Source organism: Micromesistius poutassou (assembly GCF_964030765.1).
Source record: "Micromesistius poutassou genome assembly, chromosome: 3".
NCBI lineage: Eukaryota > Metazoa > Chordata > Actinopteri > Gadiformes > Gadidae > Micromesistius > Micromesistius poutassou.
The window spans coordinates 3,086,597-3,104,127 of NC_140273.1; the positions used below are offsets into that span (position 1 = coordinate 3,086,597).

Consider the following 17,531-nt stretch of genomic DNA (forward strand, 5'->3'; position numbering starts at 1 on the left):
CTCAAGATTAGTTAGTGTGGAGGGGTGTCTGAGCAGGACGCCCCATCCCAAGTTCTTCCGACAGGTGAATGTGACGCACTAAATCACTTTCGTTATTCAACCAAAAAATAGAAAGACTAGACTAAAAAATAGTCTTAAAATTGTGACATGATTTCCTATCCTATATGAAACCCTTTTGTATAAGGTCTTAAGAATATACGAGATATCGTTCCTATAATGGGTTAAGAAGCCCTTAGTGACAAAGATGAGTAACGAAACATGACCTGCTGGCACAGCCGTGCCTTATGTTGGCCCTAATCATTTCATGGGTTTATTTCAGTGACAAAGCAGCCGTCTAGTCATTACAGCGTCATTCTAACCTGATTATGAAATACACATCCTTTCATAGTATATTATTTTATAACACATTTGCACAAATGAGAAACTCAAACCAGCTCTCCTGAGTGCACTCTCAAAATTTTGGCAACAATCCTAATTTCATAAAGTGGCGTTTAAAGGATGGAAACTTGCACCAATAGTGACTGAAAGACCATAACAAAATGTTTGTTTGGAAAAGTGGGGATGTTTTATTGGTCATTGAACAGATTTAATTATTTTGTTCTTCGACCACCGTGGTCTTTTCGCTGACATAGATCCCGTCCAGAAACTTCCTGATGTCCTTCTTCTTGACGGTGGTGGCCTGCTGGATCAAGGCAGCTGTGGGGGGGGGGGGGGGAGAACACAGGATGAGAACAAGGTCACGGGTCACCTGCCGCAGCACATGGGGGCCTACTCAGTGTAGAGCTTCAGTTCACTGCCTGCTTCAAAGCCAAGCATGACAAACAATGAATTTAACAAAATAATAACATGGAGGTACCAACAGATACTCTGAATGCCCAATAATAATAAAAATATATACAATAGGAGCATATTTTCATCAAATGTAGCAAGTCAAAATAAAATTGACATGCAAAAAATGAAATAAAATCACTAGCGGAGGATAACATCAAGCGTGCACTTGAATGGACTCAAGTCATATAAACCACCATAAAATGCGGAGTTGACCATCAAAAAAAAAAAAAAAAGAAGCTTGATGAGGAGACATTCAAACGATGCAGCCGTTCAAAGCCAAACACAACGTGCTCAACCTGTGACGACCGAGGCTTTGGCTGCGTTTCCTAACCTCGTGTGTTTTCTGCCTTCAATCCTCCTTTTCCAATACTGTTCCTTTCTCAGAAACATAAATACCATCCAAGAACTTTCTGATATCCTTATTTTTGACTGTGGTGGCCTGTTGAATCAGAGCCGCTGGAATGACAAAGGCTTGGGGTATAAGCAGAGTACAGAGGACACAAGCCAGTCATGGAACAACGGTTTGGGGGGAGATACAGAGGGAGGTTTTACAAGGCCAACGATGAGAAGGTTTGAGAATGACATCCGAATGGTGACAGGGAACCAATCCTTGTATAATGAAGGCTAATGGTGCTCTGGATGACAATATTAACGGATGGGTGGATGAATTAATATTGTACGTGATAAAAGTTCGATCCCTTACTGCAACACAAAACAATCCTTTTTAGATGGACGATATCCTCAAGTTCCGAGGGAGGCAGGTCGGTTCCGTTCATCTTTCTATGAACCAGACTCCGACTGCAGACCCGTTTCTCATACATGTTTCATTGGACCTTTAACCCAGTGTCAAACTACACATGAGTCTTGCACCAACCCTGACTACATTTAAAAACATGGTTAAAAAAACGTTCTGCTTAACTATAATGCACTTTTAACTTATGTTTTCTGTGCATCTTTTAAATCCTGTTTTCAGGTCTTTGATCCCTTTAAATCCAGTTGTTAAATGTATTTTATGTTTCCATTTTGAAGTTTTTATTTTATTGTATGACATGTTTATATGCGAAGCACATGAAGTGTTCCTTTTGTGAGAAATAGTATGGTGTAAAAAAAAAAAGGTATGGAGAAATGGTATATAATTCAATTGACGTTGTTGGATAACCCAAACTGATCGTTGGACCAAGACTGCATCATAACAGTAAGCATTATTATGATTTACTTGATCCAGTTTTTCGTTGGCAGATATTAAAAGAGTACCAGCCTAAAAAACCCAGGAACTATAGGCGAATACACCATGTTACATAAAGACCAATAAATCATTTGCTTACAAGAGAAAGGGCTTGTGATTAAGAATGACATTTAAAGTACTTGAGAAAAGTACCTCAAATGCTGAAGTACACGAGTAGATGGAAATTAATTTAGTTTAAATGTTTGGATAAATAGATGAACACGTATGCATGAAACACACAATATCAGTGTACAATTAAGACTTGCAGGAACAAGTTTTGCATCCCATTCATAAATATATTAAATTACATTATTTGCAATATCACTTTTACCCATCAGGGGTAGATCCTGTTAATACACATGTGAATTCAAACAGCCAAGATCAACACAAAGTTGATTATGAACCATTTTAACCTAGCAGACATATTGAATAGCAACATGTTACCTGACAAAATGTCTAACCAATTCCAGATGGATTTAAGAAGTACACAAGACACCATAGGTCAGGTTAAACCAAATACAATAACCCTCTTGAAATGTAACAGCTTCTAACGATGCAGCATTCACTGCCCCTCGTCAGTAAACCTTGAAGCAGGGTTGGGGGGAGGCCTCACCTGAGTTAGACACCAGCTCCACATCATTGCCCTCCAGCACCAACTCGTCCTTCTGGGCTGTCGACAGAGCACATCCCACACCTGGGGAGGAGGAGAGCATGGCGTTTGGCAAATGGATGAAAGATCCAACAATTGAAACTGCAACACCTTCATTCGAGAGGACGACTGTACATCAAGGTCATAAAAGTAAAGTAAAAAATACATGTAGTCTTCAAAATGCTTAAACATCTAGTAATCCAGGTGGTGGACCCAGGAAAACTGATCTTGCTCACCAGCTCTCATGCGAACACGGCGGATGTACTTCTCCCCCAGGAAGTTCCTAATCTCAACCAGTGCGCCTCCCTCCTGGATGACCACGTTGATGGGGAAATGGGCGTACACAGAGCGCATCTTGTACCTGAAACCCTGGGGAGGAGAAAAATGAAATCAGCCAGTGATAATGTGGAAGACGGTACAAGGGCTTTTCTAAATACATTAATCGTGTGTCCAGAAAAGCAATGAACGAAAGCAGCTTAAAGTGTACAATGGATGAAGAGAGGCTCTGCCACCACTAAATAAAGCAAGCCTTTATTGGCTAAAATGTAATGTTGGCACTCTGCAAAAGTGCCCTGCTGAAACAGGGTTGAAACGAAGAGCCATATATTTACCATAGTAACACCCTTGACCATGTTCTGGACGTGACTGCAGATAGTGCGGACTGTGGCCAACTCCTTTCTGTTTCCCCACCATTTGTCCACACGAAGCTGTGGAGACAAGACATGCAGCTTTACAACATCTGTAGCAAATGCAAACTCCACCATCACAGCAGCAAATGCAAACTCCACCATCACAGCAGCAAATATACCAAAATGTCAAGACAAATGCTAGTCCAAAACTCAACATATCAGGGAGAGAGTAGGTGAACAGAAAGGACACCCACCTTCTTGTTCTTCTTCCCCAGGAGGCTGAGCTCCAGGTTGATGTGGTTGAACTCCCTGCGGAGTGTGCCCCGGGGCCCTTTGACGATGACCGTCCGGCCCTTCAGCTTAATCTCGACTAAACACAGCGGAGAGAAAATAAGTTTACACCGGCCCCTTCACATTGGAAAGTGAACACATCTCAAATCCGTTAGGACATATAACTGACAACAAATCATGGATAGGCCAACTTACCATTGTCGGGAATGTCGACAGTCTGGTTACTGAGAATGGTCTTCATTCTGTATTGGAAATGAACAGCAATGCATTAGCTTTGTGGACTTCACACAAGGGTTAGCGGTGTGTGTAGTGGTCAAGAATAACGCGGATTCAAACGTGCTGCACAGCTTATGGCAAAGCATGGTTAACTTGCAAAGCTCTTCATATATATAAAAGTGTCCTTAATAATCAATTTCAGCAAAGCATTAACCTAACTTAGTGAATCGCTACGTATGACAAGTACAGCTAACGCAAAGCTAGCTCAACAGATGTGTCCGATCGGTATGTTGCCGTTAAAGAAGCCAATTGTAAACGCACAGGGATGTCAACATTTCAAAGAAAGTCATGGTAAACATGCTTAGCATAAAAGGACATTAACAATCAGAAGGGCAATGTGCTTCGTTACACCATTACGAGGTCTACGCTAGGCCTGGGATAGTATGGAGCGAATGGGTAAAAACAATGTCACTTTATACAACTATATACGAAATATAAATCAAAAATAAAACATCGCTCGTGTAGTTTAACAACCCCCAATCATAAATGTTTGAAAATAGGGTGATATTGTATTTTCTTTAACTTAGATGACGGTAGATTTTATGTGCGAACAAAATTTTCAGGGATTCTCACCTCGCCGGTGGTGGAGGAAAGGAGGAAAGAGAGACGTCATCACGCAATTGTAGTTTCCTTGCGTGGCGTCGTCAGACATTACAAGACGACTTCCAATCCATGGATTGTTATTGCATATACATGTACTATACACATATCGCATGATAAAATACTATAGTTGACAAGGCTATGGAGCGATAATTTTAAAATATACGTGAAAGTCGAATTGATTAATAATAAAGCAACGTTTACATTATGTGTTTTGCTTTCAGACCAAACTAGCTGCTCATCGATATTTGTTGTCAATGTCGTCTGCTGTTCTACGCAGGCAAGTTAAGCCATGGCTTTAGTAAAGCAAAGTTGTATTATTGCTGGTCGGTTCGGTAACAGCCACCTTTGGTTGACACCAAGATGCAACCCCTATGTAAGTATTTCCAGATGTTATAATAATACAAACAACTCAAGAGTTCTCGTAAGAAATAAGAGTCGGGCCTAATCGATCGCGGTTGTCCTGTCAGACATGGTTGTAAGTGCGCGTCTGGTATAATCGTATACGTTTGCTTACTATCGCTGAATCAAACGTGGTACCTGTAGGCCTACGCATTTAATTCCAAAATGGTATGTGCAATATTTTTGGTAGTTAACAAATATATTCTGAAGAGCGATGTTGAAAACATGGCTAAGGGCAAATGTGTGCTTGTACTTTGGTATTTGCGGTTAGGCGAGCGTTTGTATTCAAGATAAATTGTTTAATTTCCAGATATATGCCAGTGGATTAAAAACAGTGGTCAAAACCATGCCGACAAAGAATGAGAGAAAAACTGAGTTGCTAAATGACGATGGCCCTGATCTGCAAGACTTCCTTTCTGGGGAACTCTCGGAGAAGAGCAACTGGGAAGAGTACAAGGGAAACCTGAAGAGGCAGAAGGGAGAGAGGTAAAGACGAGTGTCTAATAATTAACACAATGTTTCTGTATTTTTCCTATACAACATCAGCGTAGTTAGGAATTGATAATCCAATTATTTGTAAATAGATTATTTGGTATGAGTCAAACACTAGCCACATATTATCCAGATGACATATTATACCAGCCAAATCTGTCTTTAACCAAGTCCTTTAAAATGGATAAGGACAGTGTACTGGGACATTGAGTTTTGAAGTGAATCCGTTGTGCCCCCCTGATAGGCTGAGGCTTCCTCCATGGCTCAAGACAGAGATCCCTATTGGGAAGAACTTCAATAAACTGAAGAATACATTGAGAGATCTCAATCTGCACACAGTAAGTGTGTGTGTGTGTGTGTGTGTGTGTGTGTGTGTGTGTGTGTGTGTGTGTGTGTGTGTGTGTGTGTGTGTGTGTGTGTGTGTGTTACCCTACATTAATATGTACATGTACGCAGAAACAACAACACATCAAAAATGATCTGGGGGTGTAGTGGTGAACGTGTGCATACATGATGTCACTCACTGTTGCGAGCAATCTGCTTCCAACTCATCTAGGTTACTTGGTATCTGTATGACTGTATGGATATCTCTTCCTCAGGTGTGTGAGGAGGCCAAGTGTCCCAACATAGGAGAGTGCTGGGGGGGAGGGGAGTCTGGCACAGCCACAGCTACCATCATGGTAAGACCTTAACCACCATGTCCCGGACACATTTCTCCTATTGACTAGTTGGACAGCCGTACTTTCTTGATTGCTCATACTCCATGAGGTGTAAAGCTGTCGTCGTCTCCCTGTCTGCAGCTGATGGGCGACACGTGTACGCGTGGGTGCAGGTTCTGTTCTGTGAAGACGGCCCGCCTGCCTCCTCCTCTGGACCCAGACGAGCCCTACAACACGGCCAAGGCCATAGCGGCCTGGGGCCTGGACTACGTGGTCCTCACCTCCGTAGACAGAGACGGTAACCACGCTCTAGCGCTTGCGGTGCTACGGCATGCATCCATGTGGGTTTGGTTTGACCACATGCAATGCCATACCAGCAATGAGTATGAGTCAACGATAAAGGCTTTCGAAAGGAGCAAAGTTATGAGGCTGCCACCTACCACTCAATCCTGGTTCTGACTTTGCTCTTGTCCTAGTGATTAATGCTTATAATTACTCCTTTATCCATCTTTTTTTTAAACTAAAGTAAGAACTTTAGGTTTCAATCATTGTTCATGTCAGAACATTATTTTAAAGAATTAAAATTGTACAATCATTATAGTTTTATGTTTACAGAACCTTTTTTAAATTCACCAATCTCCACAGTGTTGAGTTGCCTTTTACAATGAGCGGGGGGGGGGGGGGGGGGGGTGAAATTGTGACATTATTTTGAACGTTCATCCAAAACATGATCAAGCAATGCGTTGCTGACGTGCTTCATGGGCCGCGGAGCAGAGCTATTCTCCCCATCAACAGACATGTCGCCCCGTATGGGATACATCATATACAATCCTATGTTCTTGGTTTGGCAGATATCGCAGATGGAGGGTCGGAGCACATTGCTAAGACGGTGGCTAACCTGAAGGAAAGGTAAAGCAAAGCGCTTTGTCATCTGCTTTGTCAGCCCACAACCCCTCACACACACACACAGGGCTATGATCCCTATCAAGTCCTGGGGTGATAATTGGAGCGTGTTCCACTTTTCTAGGAACCCTCGGATCCTGGTGGAATGCCTCACCCCTGATTTCCGCGGCGACCTCACGGCCGTGGAGAAGATCGCCCTCTCGGGGCTGGACGTGTACGCCCATAATGTGGAGACGGTGCGGGAGCTGCAGAGGTATGGTGGGATTCAATCTGGGAACGAGCAATATAATCCCTCCCCGATGCCCTCTCCCAGCACATTAACCAATCACATCGGTGTATCTGATATATGCGGGCCAGAGGCGTTGCTGTTTTACCGATCGGATATGGCAAGTCTTTGGTCGTAGTGTTATCCAATTGTGTGCAGTGATATTTTCAAATGCATGCTTGGTGCCACCCCTCGAGTTGGCCCATTTTCGTTGCCAGACCCTACAGCTTTCTAGATGTGGGTCTGGATTTCCAGGCTAGCTTGAATCAGTGACTAAATATTGTTTGAAAAACGTAATTTACACATTTGCCACCAGAGGGAGACAATGAAGACCTGATAAGCAGGGACGGTCAAGAGGCCCATCACTGTGTATTGGAGACAGTAGCCAGCAGGGGGCGAGCCAGACATTTCCTCTGGACAAACCGTGCAGACATAGACAGATCACACTAAATGAAACACAATAGGTGACGATGTGTGTTTGAGCCTTCTAGTTTTACAGTGTTGTGTGTGTTACCTTTAGTACGAGCCCTTAATATCTACATAGGCGGGTCCTCTTCCACAGTGGCCGCCATGTTCCTACATTAGCCCAGAAGGGACCAACGGCTCTAGAGAAGACACATTTTCAATGAGCAAACATAGTTGCCATCTTAACTATCTTACTAGACGCTTCCGTAGCTGCTGACACCTCACAGGCCACCGTAGTTTATCTTACATCCTGCGGATGGGAGAGGTGAGGGGTAGGGGGGGGATTTCAGTTCAGCCTCATTGCTAGAGGCCCCTTGATCCTTCACACTTCGTCTTCAATACATGGCCTCGACAGAGCCAGGGTTAGGGGTTTGATTCCCACTGAGCTCATCCATGCTGAGAATACGCATGGACTCACAGCATTGTGCATCCATTTGGGTAATTGCTCCAAACGGCACACACTGTATCACGTATAGACTTTTAACAAAAGATGTGCGCAGTAGATCCATGAGGCTCCTGGATCGTCTTCTGTCCGCAGGCATGTCCGCGACCCCAGGGCCAACATCGACCAGTCCCTGAGCGTTCTGAGACACGCCAAGAAGGTCAACCCCCACATCCTCACAAAGACCTCCATCATGCTGGGCCTCGGGGAGACGAAGCAGCAGATAGAAAGCACCCTGGCAGGTGTGTACACACACACACACACACGCGCGCACACATGCTTAATCATTCACGCACACGCACACACACACTCACTCACACTATCACGTACATTAATGTTATGGACTGTTGGTTCTTGTGACCCAGAGCTGCGGGACTCCGGGGTGGACTGTCTGACGCTGGGCCAGTACATGCAGCCCACCAAGCGCCACCTCAAGGTAAGGATGGATCTGGTGACACACACACACACACACACACACACACACACACACACACACACACACACACACACACACACACACACACACACACACACACACACACACACACACACACACACACACACACACACACACACTGTGGCAACCCCGATCGTCGGCGGTGTAGGGTTTCTTAAAAGACACACTGAAACAAGGTGGCGGTGCAACGGTTTTTATTACTTGCAGCTCAAAAGAAGGAAAATCATACGGCAACTCAGGTACTTCCCCAGCGGGGCAGACAAAAAAAGGAATGCGGATCCGGGTCCGTTCGGGAGGGTGGCGTGGATCTCGCTCCCGGCTTCCACCCGCTCAGTACTGTGGGTGAAACGCATAGACGTTAGTGAGCTGTCTCGGTACGTGTCTCTTACCGCGTCCGTCTTCCACTCGACTTTTTCCCCCCCCGTCTTCCCTGGGCCCGGCCCTTAAATCTCCTCTCCCGTCTGGCCCGCCCAGGTGATCGCAATCTCCCTGATTGTCCGGGTCTGCTCGATGCGCCCTCTAGCGCCGCCGCGCTGAGCGGCACATATCTCCCGCGGACTACTTGTCCGCGGAGAGGGAGCCGCTCCGGGTGCTGGCGCGGATCGTCCGCGCCAGTCAGCGCGGGGTTGCCACAACACACACACACACACACACACACACACACACACACACACACACACACACACACACACACACACACACACACACACACACACACACACACACACACACACACACACACACACACACACACACACACACACACACACACACACACAGCCTGGTGATTATGCTGGGTGACTAAGACAGTTTGCATGTCGGTCTATTGTCATGGCAATTCCTTTGATATATTGCGTCTAGTACAGGTGAGACTTCTATATGCAAATAAAAGCACACAATAGTTAGCCTAACACAATAGCCTAATCTAATGGATGCATGCACCAGTCTCTTCTCTAGCAGAGTGAGCCAGAATACAGTTTCACATCCTTTTAACAGTTCCACCCCCTCCCGAGTCCCCACAATGCAATTCTCCTTACATCAAAGGATATAAACGCTGCGCTAAAGGCCAGAGGCCCCTGCGTCACTGCTCTGTTTATGGTCCACAGTGGTGACCAGACGTGACTGACCCCCCCCCCCCCCCCCCCCCCCCTCCTTGGTTCAGTTCACTCCAGGCCCTGTGGGAAGACATACAGTGGGGCAAGATGAACACAACATGAGGAAGCAAATATATATATATATATAAAGAGAGAAAAACCTACACCCTCTCTATTCCATTACACTCTGTAGGTGGAGGAATACGTGACGCCTGAAAGTTTCGCCCATTGGGAGACGGTGGGGAAGGAGATGGGCTTTGTGTACACGGCCAGCGGGCCGCTGGTGCGCTCCTCCTACAGAGCAGGTGAGACGCACGCCCTCGTTCTGCAGGAAGCCGCTCAGCTCATTCACAATGAGTATAGTGTATAGCTCCGTTGACCTTTTGTAACCGCCCCATCCCTCCACTGTGGCAAACCTCCGTAGGAGAGTTCTTCCTGAAGAATCTGCTGGAGAAGAGGAAAGCAGAAGGACGCGCTCTCGCAGAGTAACAAAAACCACCCAAGGTCCCGGGATGCTGCCCTCTGACCCCTCTCCTTCCCCTCACTAGCTCCTCTGTGATTAGCTGCTTTTTACCATGGGAAACAAACACCTTTTTTACAATAAAGCCTAGCCACAGCACAGATACTTTATTTTATAATAACGAGTATACTAACCGTTTTTCAAGTCACTGGGGGTCTGGTGGCAATTCCTTTGAGATTTTGTGACAGATGACTCCTCAACGCTAAAAAGCACACAATAAATATAAAAGAAGCTATTTAATGTATACATACACCAGTCTCTGAGGGAGCCAGAATAGTTTCACAGAGCCTTCTAACACCAGTATTACGTCGTAGGAGGAAGATGTTTTCCCTAAAGCCCAGAGGCCCCTGCGTCGCTGCCAATACGCACAAGCTGTTAGTTTATGGACCTGTAGGGCAGGTAGACGGGACCAGCAGCGATCGACCCTCCACCCCCTTTGTTAAGTTCGCTCCAGGCCATGTGGGAAGACATACAGTGGGGCTAAATAACACATGAGAAAGCAAACATACAAATAGAGGGAACAACATATCGATTTTCCAGAACAGGGGCCTCCCAATATTATAATTAGAGGGGGCGAGATGGAATCAACTGATGAATCTGGTCACGGTCTAATTGAGGCTCTGGACCCTATAACCATTCCCAGGTCAGAGGTCAAAACATACTCCGGCATGACGTCTCCCTTCTAGAGCCTTCTCTGGACCTCGCCCACTCCTCAGGGTGCCACTGACCCCCAGGGTGAGAAAACCACTGATGTTTATCAGGAAGACGTAATCAAAATGAAAGTTCTAGGGACTCATCCAGTTTAAATACGACTCAGAAAATATATTACTACTGACTGAACCTTGTGTAATAATTTATTGTGCAATAAAATGAATCAAACGTCTACCCATTCTCATGGTTTTTCTTTAGTAATAAAGTGGTGGTTGCATTAATACACAATGACACAGAAGCACAGGACACAGTTTTATTTCATTGGTCCATTTGGCTAAAAATAGAATCCAGAAATATTCATAGTCTCAGACCCGTGTACAGCAGATGATGATTTATAAAAATGCTTAATATGTATAAAAATGTTTAAACTGTATTAAAAATGCTGATTCAACATTACATAGTAAATACAGAAAAATATAGTTCCTAAATAATTGTCAAACATTTCGGTGCAACGTGCTGCTTTAGATTTGGTTCCAAGGGGGACACTGGCTCATAGGTTTAATCGATCGACTTAAACCTTTAACTCCATCCCTAACCGTTCACTGGCCATATGGACCTCTGGCCGCCTAGTCAAATAACCGCTTAATAGCGGTTATCGGCAAGTCTCAAGAAGAAATGGGTTATGATTAGAACCAGCTGCAGAATGTGTGTGTGACGGAATGCGTGTGTCGGAATGTGTGTGTGTTTGTTTGTGTCTCTGAGAAAGTTTCAAGCTTTGGTTTTCTTGGGCGGGGGCTCTGTCACCGCTGCAGGGGTGTAAGGGATCCGCAGTGTTGTCACCTTTTTACCGATGGTCTCAATCTGGAGAAGAAAAGAAATGACGTAGTGTGAGTGTGAGTGTGAGTGTGTGTGTGTGTGTGTGTGTGTGTGTTCCTCCCCCGCTCACCTGGAAGCCGATGTCCTGTAGATGCCCGTGGAGGTTGTCCAACACTCTGCGTCCGTCGAATAAAAAGGCGGGCTTCAGCATCTGCTTGTAGATCTTTTCATAGTCCAGTTCCTGTTGAGGGATGACAGGGCTTTAATAACCATGCTGTTGCATGCTAAACCTCAGAGCTCATGTGAAGCCGTGTTGCGTCTCACCCTGAACATGTCCCACTCGGTGCAGATCACCAGTGCGTGGGCACCCTGGCAGGCCTCATAGGGGTCTTTGGTTATGGTGACCAGCTCACCCACTGAATAGGACAGACTTGATGTTATTACTCGAACCCTCTTATCTCAGTGCCATAACCCTGTCTTCTTTATTACACAAGGACTATTACCAGGCAATTATGTTACTGTGACAAAAGGCAGTTAAACGTTGTGCAAGATAGGAACCGTTGGATGAGGAAAATAAAAACGATTAAACAGTCAATTATATTTGTGATTGGCATTACAGGCATTCCCGTGTCACTCTTGCAAGCAATAAACAATGTAGTGTGCTTTGAAACATCTGCATTTTAGGTTTTTCATGATTACACACACACACACACACACACACACACACACACACACACACACACACACACACACACACACACACACACACACACACACACACACACACACACACACACACACACACACACACACCTACCTCGTTGGGGGCTGTCCCCGGAGATGTGGGGCTGGGAGAGGTCGAGGATGATTTGTTCCTTCAGGACTTGAGGGTCATAAATGTGCAGCTTTGCCCCCTCCTCCATCAGGTACTTTGAGATGTAGATGCTGGAAGACTCCCTTGTGGGCGACACAGACAAACCGTCCAGTAAGGTAAATGTCTAGACTGGCAATTCTGGAAATACAGGTATTAAAATTGCCTTCTGCACGCTTCCTCCACTCCCTCATTCCACCTCTCTCCTATCTAGTGAAACGGAAACAGCGGCATAACTCCCGGCCTCTGTGCCATCTCCCCCCCCAGAAGTTCTGCTAGCTAGTGCATAGTAGCACTGCTGCACCTGAGATCAGAAAGTAGCCAACTCGTTGACATAGTACAGGGCCTAAAGGCTAGAGCGCATTGCACTCATTATCCAGTGAAGCATGCACCTTTTACGCTTGGAGATCAAAGTTCAAAGAGAGGTGATTTATTACCTCCCCATTGATTAAAGGGTTAAAAAGAGGCTCGGAAGAGATTTATTATTAAGGACTGACGCTAAATATTGATTAAATTACTAAATTACTGAGAACACGTTGGGTGTGGGTTCAAGGTAAAAGGCAAGGGAGTTGTGGACAAAGGAGCCCATGTTGAGCAGAGGTTTGGAGATGGGTGTGCAGGGAAACGTTCACAGCGGACAGACCTGGTGTCCCCGGTGTCTTTCTTGAAGGAGAAGCCGAGGAGAGCGATCTTCTTGCCAGTGACTGTGTTGAAGAGACAGTCTATGATCCTGCAGGCAAAACGCCTTCTCTGGTACTCGTTCATGTCAATCACCTGGAAAACAACAAGTCAAACACTGAGACACAAGATAAAAAGTACAAAGTCAAGGATAGACAGTAGTCCTATGCGAGGCAAGTGAAAAACAAAACCCGCTAAAATTGCTATTACTACTTAATATTAGCGCTAATGCGGTGTGTGTAGTACCTACCTGCTGCCAGTAGGAGGCCACCTCAGGGAGGTTGAGCGCTTCACACAGGTAAACGAGATTTAACACGTCCTTCTGGAAACAACTTCCTCCAAAGCCTGTCCGGAGCGGGGGGGAAGGGTGGGAAAGACGGGTTAGATTATGTCCGAGAGCCCAGGTCGGTGACCTCACGCGTAGATTACGGACAGCGGGTGGAGCACCCAAGGCTAGAGCAGTGGCTCACCGATGCTGGCCTTCAGGAACTTGCTGCCTATCCTCTGGTCCATGCCGATGGCTTTGGCCACCTCCTCCACGTCGGCCCCGGTGGCCTCACACAGGGCGCTGATGCTGTTGATGCTGCTGATCCGCTGGGCCAGGAACGCATTGGCCGCCTGCGTCCGGAAATGCAATCATTTTAAAAAAAGGTGACATGAGTGTGATTAGCCGTCACAAGCCGTTTTTGAATATCTGCCTCTTCTGACATCACAAGTGGGCGTGTCCGCCTAGCCGTGTGCTGGATAGATCAGTCTACCGGCCTACCCCGTGGACTGTCGCAAACGTTGCTCATCTATACGTCGTGCATGTAGGTGGACACGCCCACTTGTGATGTCAGAAGAGGCAAAATTTTTAAAACGGCTTCTAGCGGCTAATCACACACGCCTGGTGGTATGTCACCTCTAAAATACCAAAGAAAAAACGGTTTAGGTTTAGCGAACACAACGCCGACACACACCAGTTTGGAGAGCTCCGAGGACCAGGTGTTGGTGGTGATGATGCGCTCCTTGGGGACCCAGCGCTCGTAGACGGCGCACAGCGCTCTGATGGCCCTCTGGCCCTCCGCCGTCTCGTCTCCGCCAATGAGGACGCGGTCCGGCTCCTTCAGGTCCCGCACCGCCGTCCCCTCCGCCAGGAACTCCGGGTTGGACAGCACCTGGACACGTGGCCATGGAGAGGGGGGGTCAGAACCCGAACAGTGACCCCCTATATAACCCCTCATAACCAGAGGGGGAGTGTGTGAGGTGGCTGTCTGGTTAAAGCGGCCTCACATGGCCCAAGGCCGACTTTTTCCGACTCTGGGGCTTGTGAGTGGGGGAGGGGCGGGGGCTGCAAACATGTGTTGCACTTGGTAATCATTGCAGACAGGATAAACCAGCCGGCATCAAACACCCCGGAGGGGGACAGCTCCGACAGGCCAGTCCAGGACGCCTGCTCTGCCTGTTAATGTTCTTCCATCTCTGCCATAAACCTGTTCCAACAACCTGTGTGTCCAGGTGTCGGAGGAGCCCAGTACGGCCACCTGGGGGGCATGCATCTCCCCCTGGGGGTGCATTTCGGGGGGGGGGGGGCATGTGGCAGGGTGTACTGCTTCAAACCGTCACAACCATGCGGTCCGCTGACGGCCGGGGAGCCCCACCCACCTGCAGGTTGAGGCTGGGCTTGGTGTTGGCGTCGAAGATGCGGCGGATGCTCTCGGCGGCCCGCACGGGGACCGTGCTCTTCTCCGTCACGATCTTGTAGCCGTCGGACATCTCCACGATGCGCCGGGCGCAGGCCTCGATGTACTTGAGGTCGGCGGCGCGGCCCTTGCCCATGCCGTAGGTCTTTGTGGGCGTGTTCACCTGCAGAAGCAGAAGAACCGTCAACTGACCGCCGCTCCAGGGGCGGGGGGGGGTACAAAACCACACAGAACAAGGGAGACAAGTCTGACGTGTCTGACGTGAACGTACACAAAAGACATCACATTAAAATAGACACATGTGTCGTTACCAGTGTGAACATACAAAACAAAGTGCTAGTGCATTTAAATACCCTGAGGAGGAGGACAGCTTTGTTAACAGAGCAGATAAGGAATGTTGGTTGAAGTTATTTGAGAACCGGTGGATCCGGATCTGATGCTTCTTAACCTTTTGCCTGATAGAGGGCTGAAAAGGGCATTAGCAGGGTGTGTTTTAATTAGCAGTTTTGACTAGGCGGATGTTGTAAATGTCACTGACATTGAGGGGAGGTCTAGCCCAATGATTCTGGATGCTGACCTGAACTACCCTGTTCAGAGCAGACTTATCATTCGCTGAACAGTGACCCCCGACACAGTGATATCTCTATCACTGTGTCGGGGGTCACTGTTCAGCGAAGTAAGGATACTCTCTATCACAGCCCTATAGCATTGAAGCAGTGTGCGAGTGTGTGAGTCACAGAGGGAGAGTCTGTGGGTTGTCTTGGATACTCACAGAAATAAAGACGAGGTCGGCTTCCTTGATGGCCGTGTCGATGTCCGTGGAGAAGAAGAGGTTCCGTCCTCTGCATGACTCCACCACCTCCTTCAGACCCGGCTGGAGGGACAGGGAGGAGGACATTGGGTGAGCAGGACATTGGAGGGGTGTGGTGCTGAGTCAAGGGTGAAGACGTGTGTCTGCCCTTTACCAAAGCACCAGTCATACTTGGCGTCATACTTGATCATAGCCACCACAGAAGCCCCCATGACGCAATAAACTGTGGGGAAATCGAAACATCTGGAACCTATTGAGGGGTGATTCAGTGTTTTACGTACGACACGGGCATTACAGCAGTGACTAAGAAATACGCACAAGCTGTGAATGAATGCCTGCCTATATTTAATGTCCTTTCCCTTATTCCTTTAGTGGCCCGAGTTAAATGAGAAATAGGGATTCGGAGGAAAATAAAACACAAACAAACCAGGATTGTAATAAATGTTGGTGACTGAACTCATTTTTCACACTAGCACAAGCTACATGAACCATTGTAAGACCTCATTAGCGTCTTACCTCATATATAGGCAGCGTATCAGAGTTCCAGGCGTTGATCCTGGACTCGTTGATATCCACCACAGTGACTGTGATCTCGGGACACATTTGTGCGATCACAGTGCACGTAGGACCCCCTACATAGCCGGCCCCAATGCAACAAACCTTCTTTATCTGAAACATCTGGGGAAGAGAGGGGAAACGGCTCGAATGAGACATACAGAGAGACGTGTACAATTATAATCTACAAAGAATGACTAAAGAATGAATGAATAAAATACATTAAAAAAAGATAATATAAAAATTTACATTTTATTTTATTTAGGCCTACTGGGAATACATATTAAGTCAAAGAACATCAGCTATATTGCTTTTATAAGCAGTGTATTCGTTAGTATAATAAAAAACGACATTATTATGTGGATGTAGGGTTATCTGGGTCCTGTAAAGACCGATTTAGAATTATTGTGCAATAGTTTTTAAGTTGTAGATGTTCTAAGTATGGCCGTGATGAATTCAATAATTGAATTGAATTTGGAGGTAATTACATCGATATACAAGAACACACACCTGAGGAGAATAAAAATGCAGTCAGCCCTGGATAAAAGACCCTTTGATTTGGTAGACGGGGTAAGCCACGTATAGCCAGGCAGAAAACAGAGGCGCTATTCAACTTATCCAACCCTACGGGGGACTAACAGATCTAGCTTTTTGCCGGCCTGATGTTTAAATCGCATTCATTCATTTGCCTTCAGGTAAATTGATGGACACAAAAACAGACATGCATTTGATTAAATACTTCATACTTCAGTCTTTCAGTCAAGAATTAAGTTAACGTTAATTTACCTCTGCCAACTCGAGTCAACTTGAAGAAGGCGTAGTCTGCAGCTCCTTTCGAGGTAAATGCTGCTAAACAAACTAAAGAACAGGCAATGTGAAAATGATGTTGTCCTACTACGCTTTTATGCAAATGATTACCTTCAAATGTATTCTAAAGACAGTAACATTAGCTCTGGTTACCTAGCCAAAGACACCTTTAACTTAGCCTTCCCTAGACCTACTGATCGGCGATCTAGCAGCAGGGACTTTTATGAAGCTAACGAGTTCTGATTTGCGGACACAGAAAACTGCGTCATGCTTCAAAATAAAAGCACGGCGTCTATAATTTTAGAACACGCTAAATGTAAAGTACAAGGATCATCAAATCTGTCTAAACACCATGACCGACCATTTGATCTCATGTATTATACATTTGAGTAGAAATGAATCCACTTGAATCTGTTACCACATGCCCAGTAATGTTGACATCAATGATATCAGCTAATGA

At 46.2% G+C, this 17,531-nt stretch overlaps 3 protein-coding genes across 5 annotated transcripts; 1 reads left to right on the forward strand and 2 right to left on the reverse strand.

Annotated features, from left to right (window-relative positions):
- Positions 1–542: 542 nt before the first annotated feature.
- Positions 543–4,536, reverse strand: rpl9 (ribosomal protein L9). Of its 2 annotated transcripts, XM_084465194.1 has the most exons (8): positions 4,475–4,536; positions 3,821–3,867; positions 3,589–3,704; positions 3,317–3,412; positions 2,942–3,074; positions 2,670–2,750; positions 1,163–1,287; positions 543–696 (listed from the first exon to the last, which is right to left on the reverse strand). In XM_084465194.1, exons 2-7 carry the CDS (start codon positions 3,864–3,866, stop codon positions 1,181–1,183), a joined length of 579 nt encoding a protein of 192 aa, XP_084321320.1. In that variant the 5' UTR covers position 3,867; positions 4,475–4,536; the 3' UTR covers positions 543–696; positions 1,163–1,180. The 2 variants fall into 2 exon arrangements, with proteins under 2 accessions (XP_084321320.1, XP_084321319.1); XM_084465193.1 differs by lacking the exon at positions 1,163–1,287 and having other exon boundaries at positions 4,475–4,532.
- Positions 4,537–4,753: 217 nt separating this feature from the next.
- On the forward strand, positions 4,754–11,083 carry lias (lipoic acid synthetase). Its single transcript, XM_084465192.1, has 11 exons — positions 4,754–4,877; positions 5,214–5,389; positions 5,640–5,733; positions 5,995–6,075; positions 6,196–6,352; positions 6,906–6,963; positions 7,082–7,210; positions 8,226–8,371; positions 8,495–8,565; positions 9,874–9,985; positions 10,105–11,083. The coding sequence occupies exons 1-11, from the start codon at positions 4,794–4,796 to the stop codon at positions 10,167–10,169; spliced, it is 1,173 nt and encodes a 390-aa protein (XP_084321318.1). The 5' UTR covers positions 4,754–4,793; the 3' UTR covers positions 10,170–11,083.
- An 11-nt stretch (positions 11,084–11,094) lies between these two features.
- On the reverse strand, positions 11,095–17,276 carry ugdh (UDP-glucose 6-dehydrogenase). 2 transcript variants are annotated; one of them, XM_084465191.1, is made up of 13 exons: positions 17,225–17,276; positions 17,051–17,122; positions 16,226–16,387; positions 15,671–15,772; positions 14,861–15,061; positions 14,176–14,373; positions 13,687–13,834; positions 13,467–13,561; positions 13,182–13,312; positions 12,485–12,624; positions 11,992–12,083; positions 11,798–11,908; positions 11,095–11,712 (listed from the first exon to the last, which is right to left on the reverse strand). In XM_084465191.1, the coding sequence occupies exons 3-13, from the start codon at positions 16,385–16,387 to the stop codon at positions 11,620–11,622; spliced, it is 1,473 nt and encodes a 490-aa protein (XP_084321317.1). In that variant the 5' UTR covers positions 17,051–17,122; positions 17,225–17,276; the 3' UTR covers positions 11,095–11,619. The 2 variants fall into 2 exon arrangements, with proteins under 2 accessions (XP_084321317.1, XP_084321316.1); XM_084465190.1 differs by having other exon boundaries at positions 17,051–17,251.
- Positions 17,277–17,531: the final 255 nt, after the last annotated feature.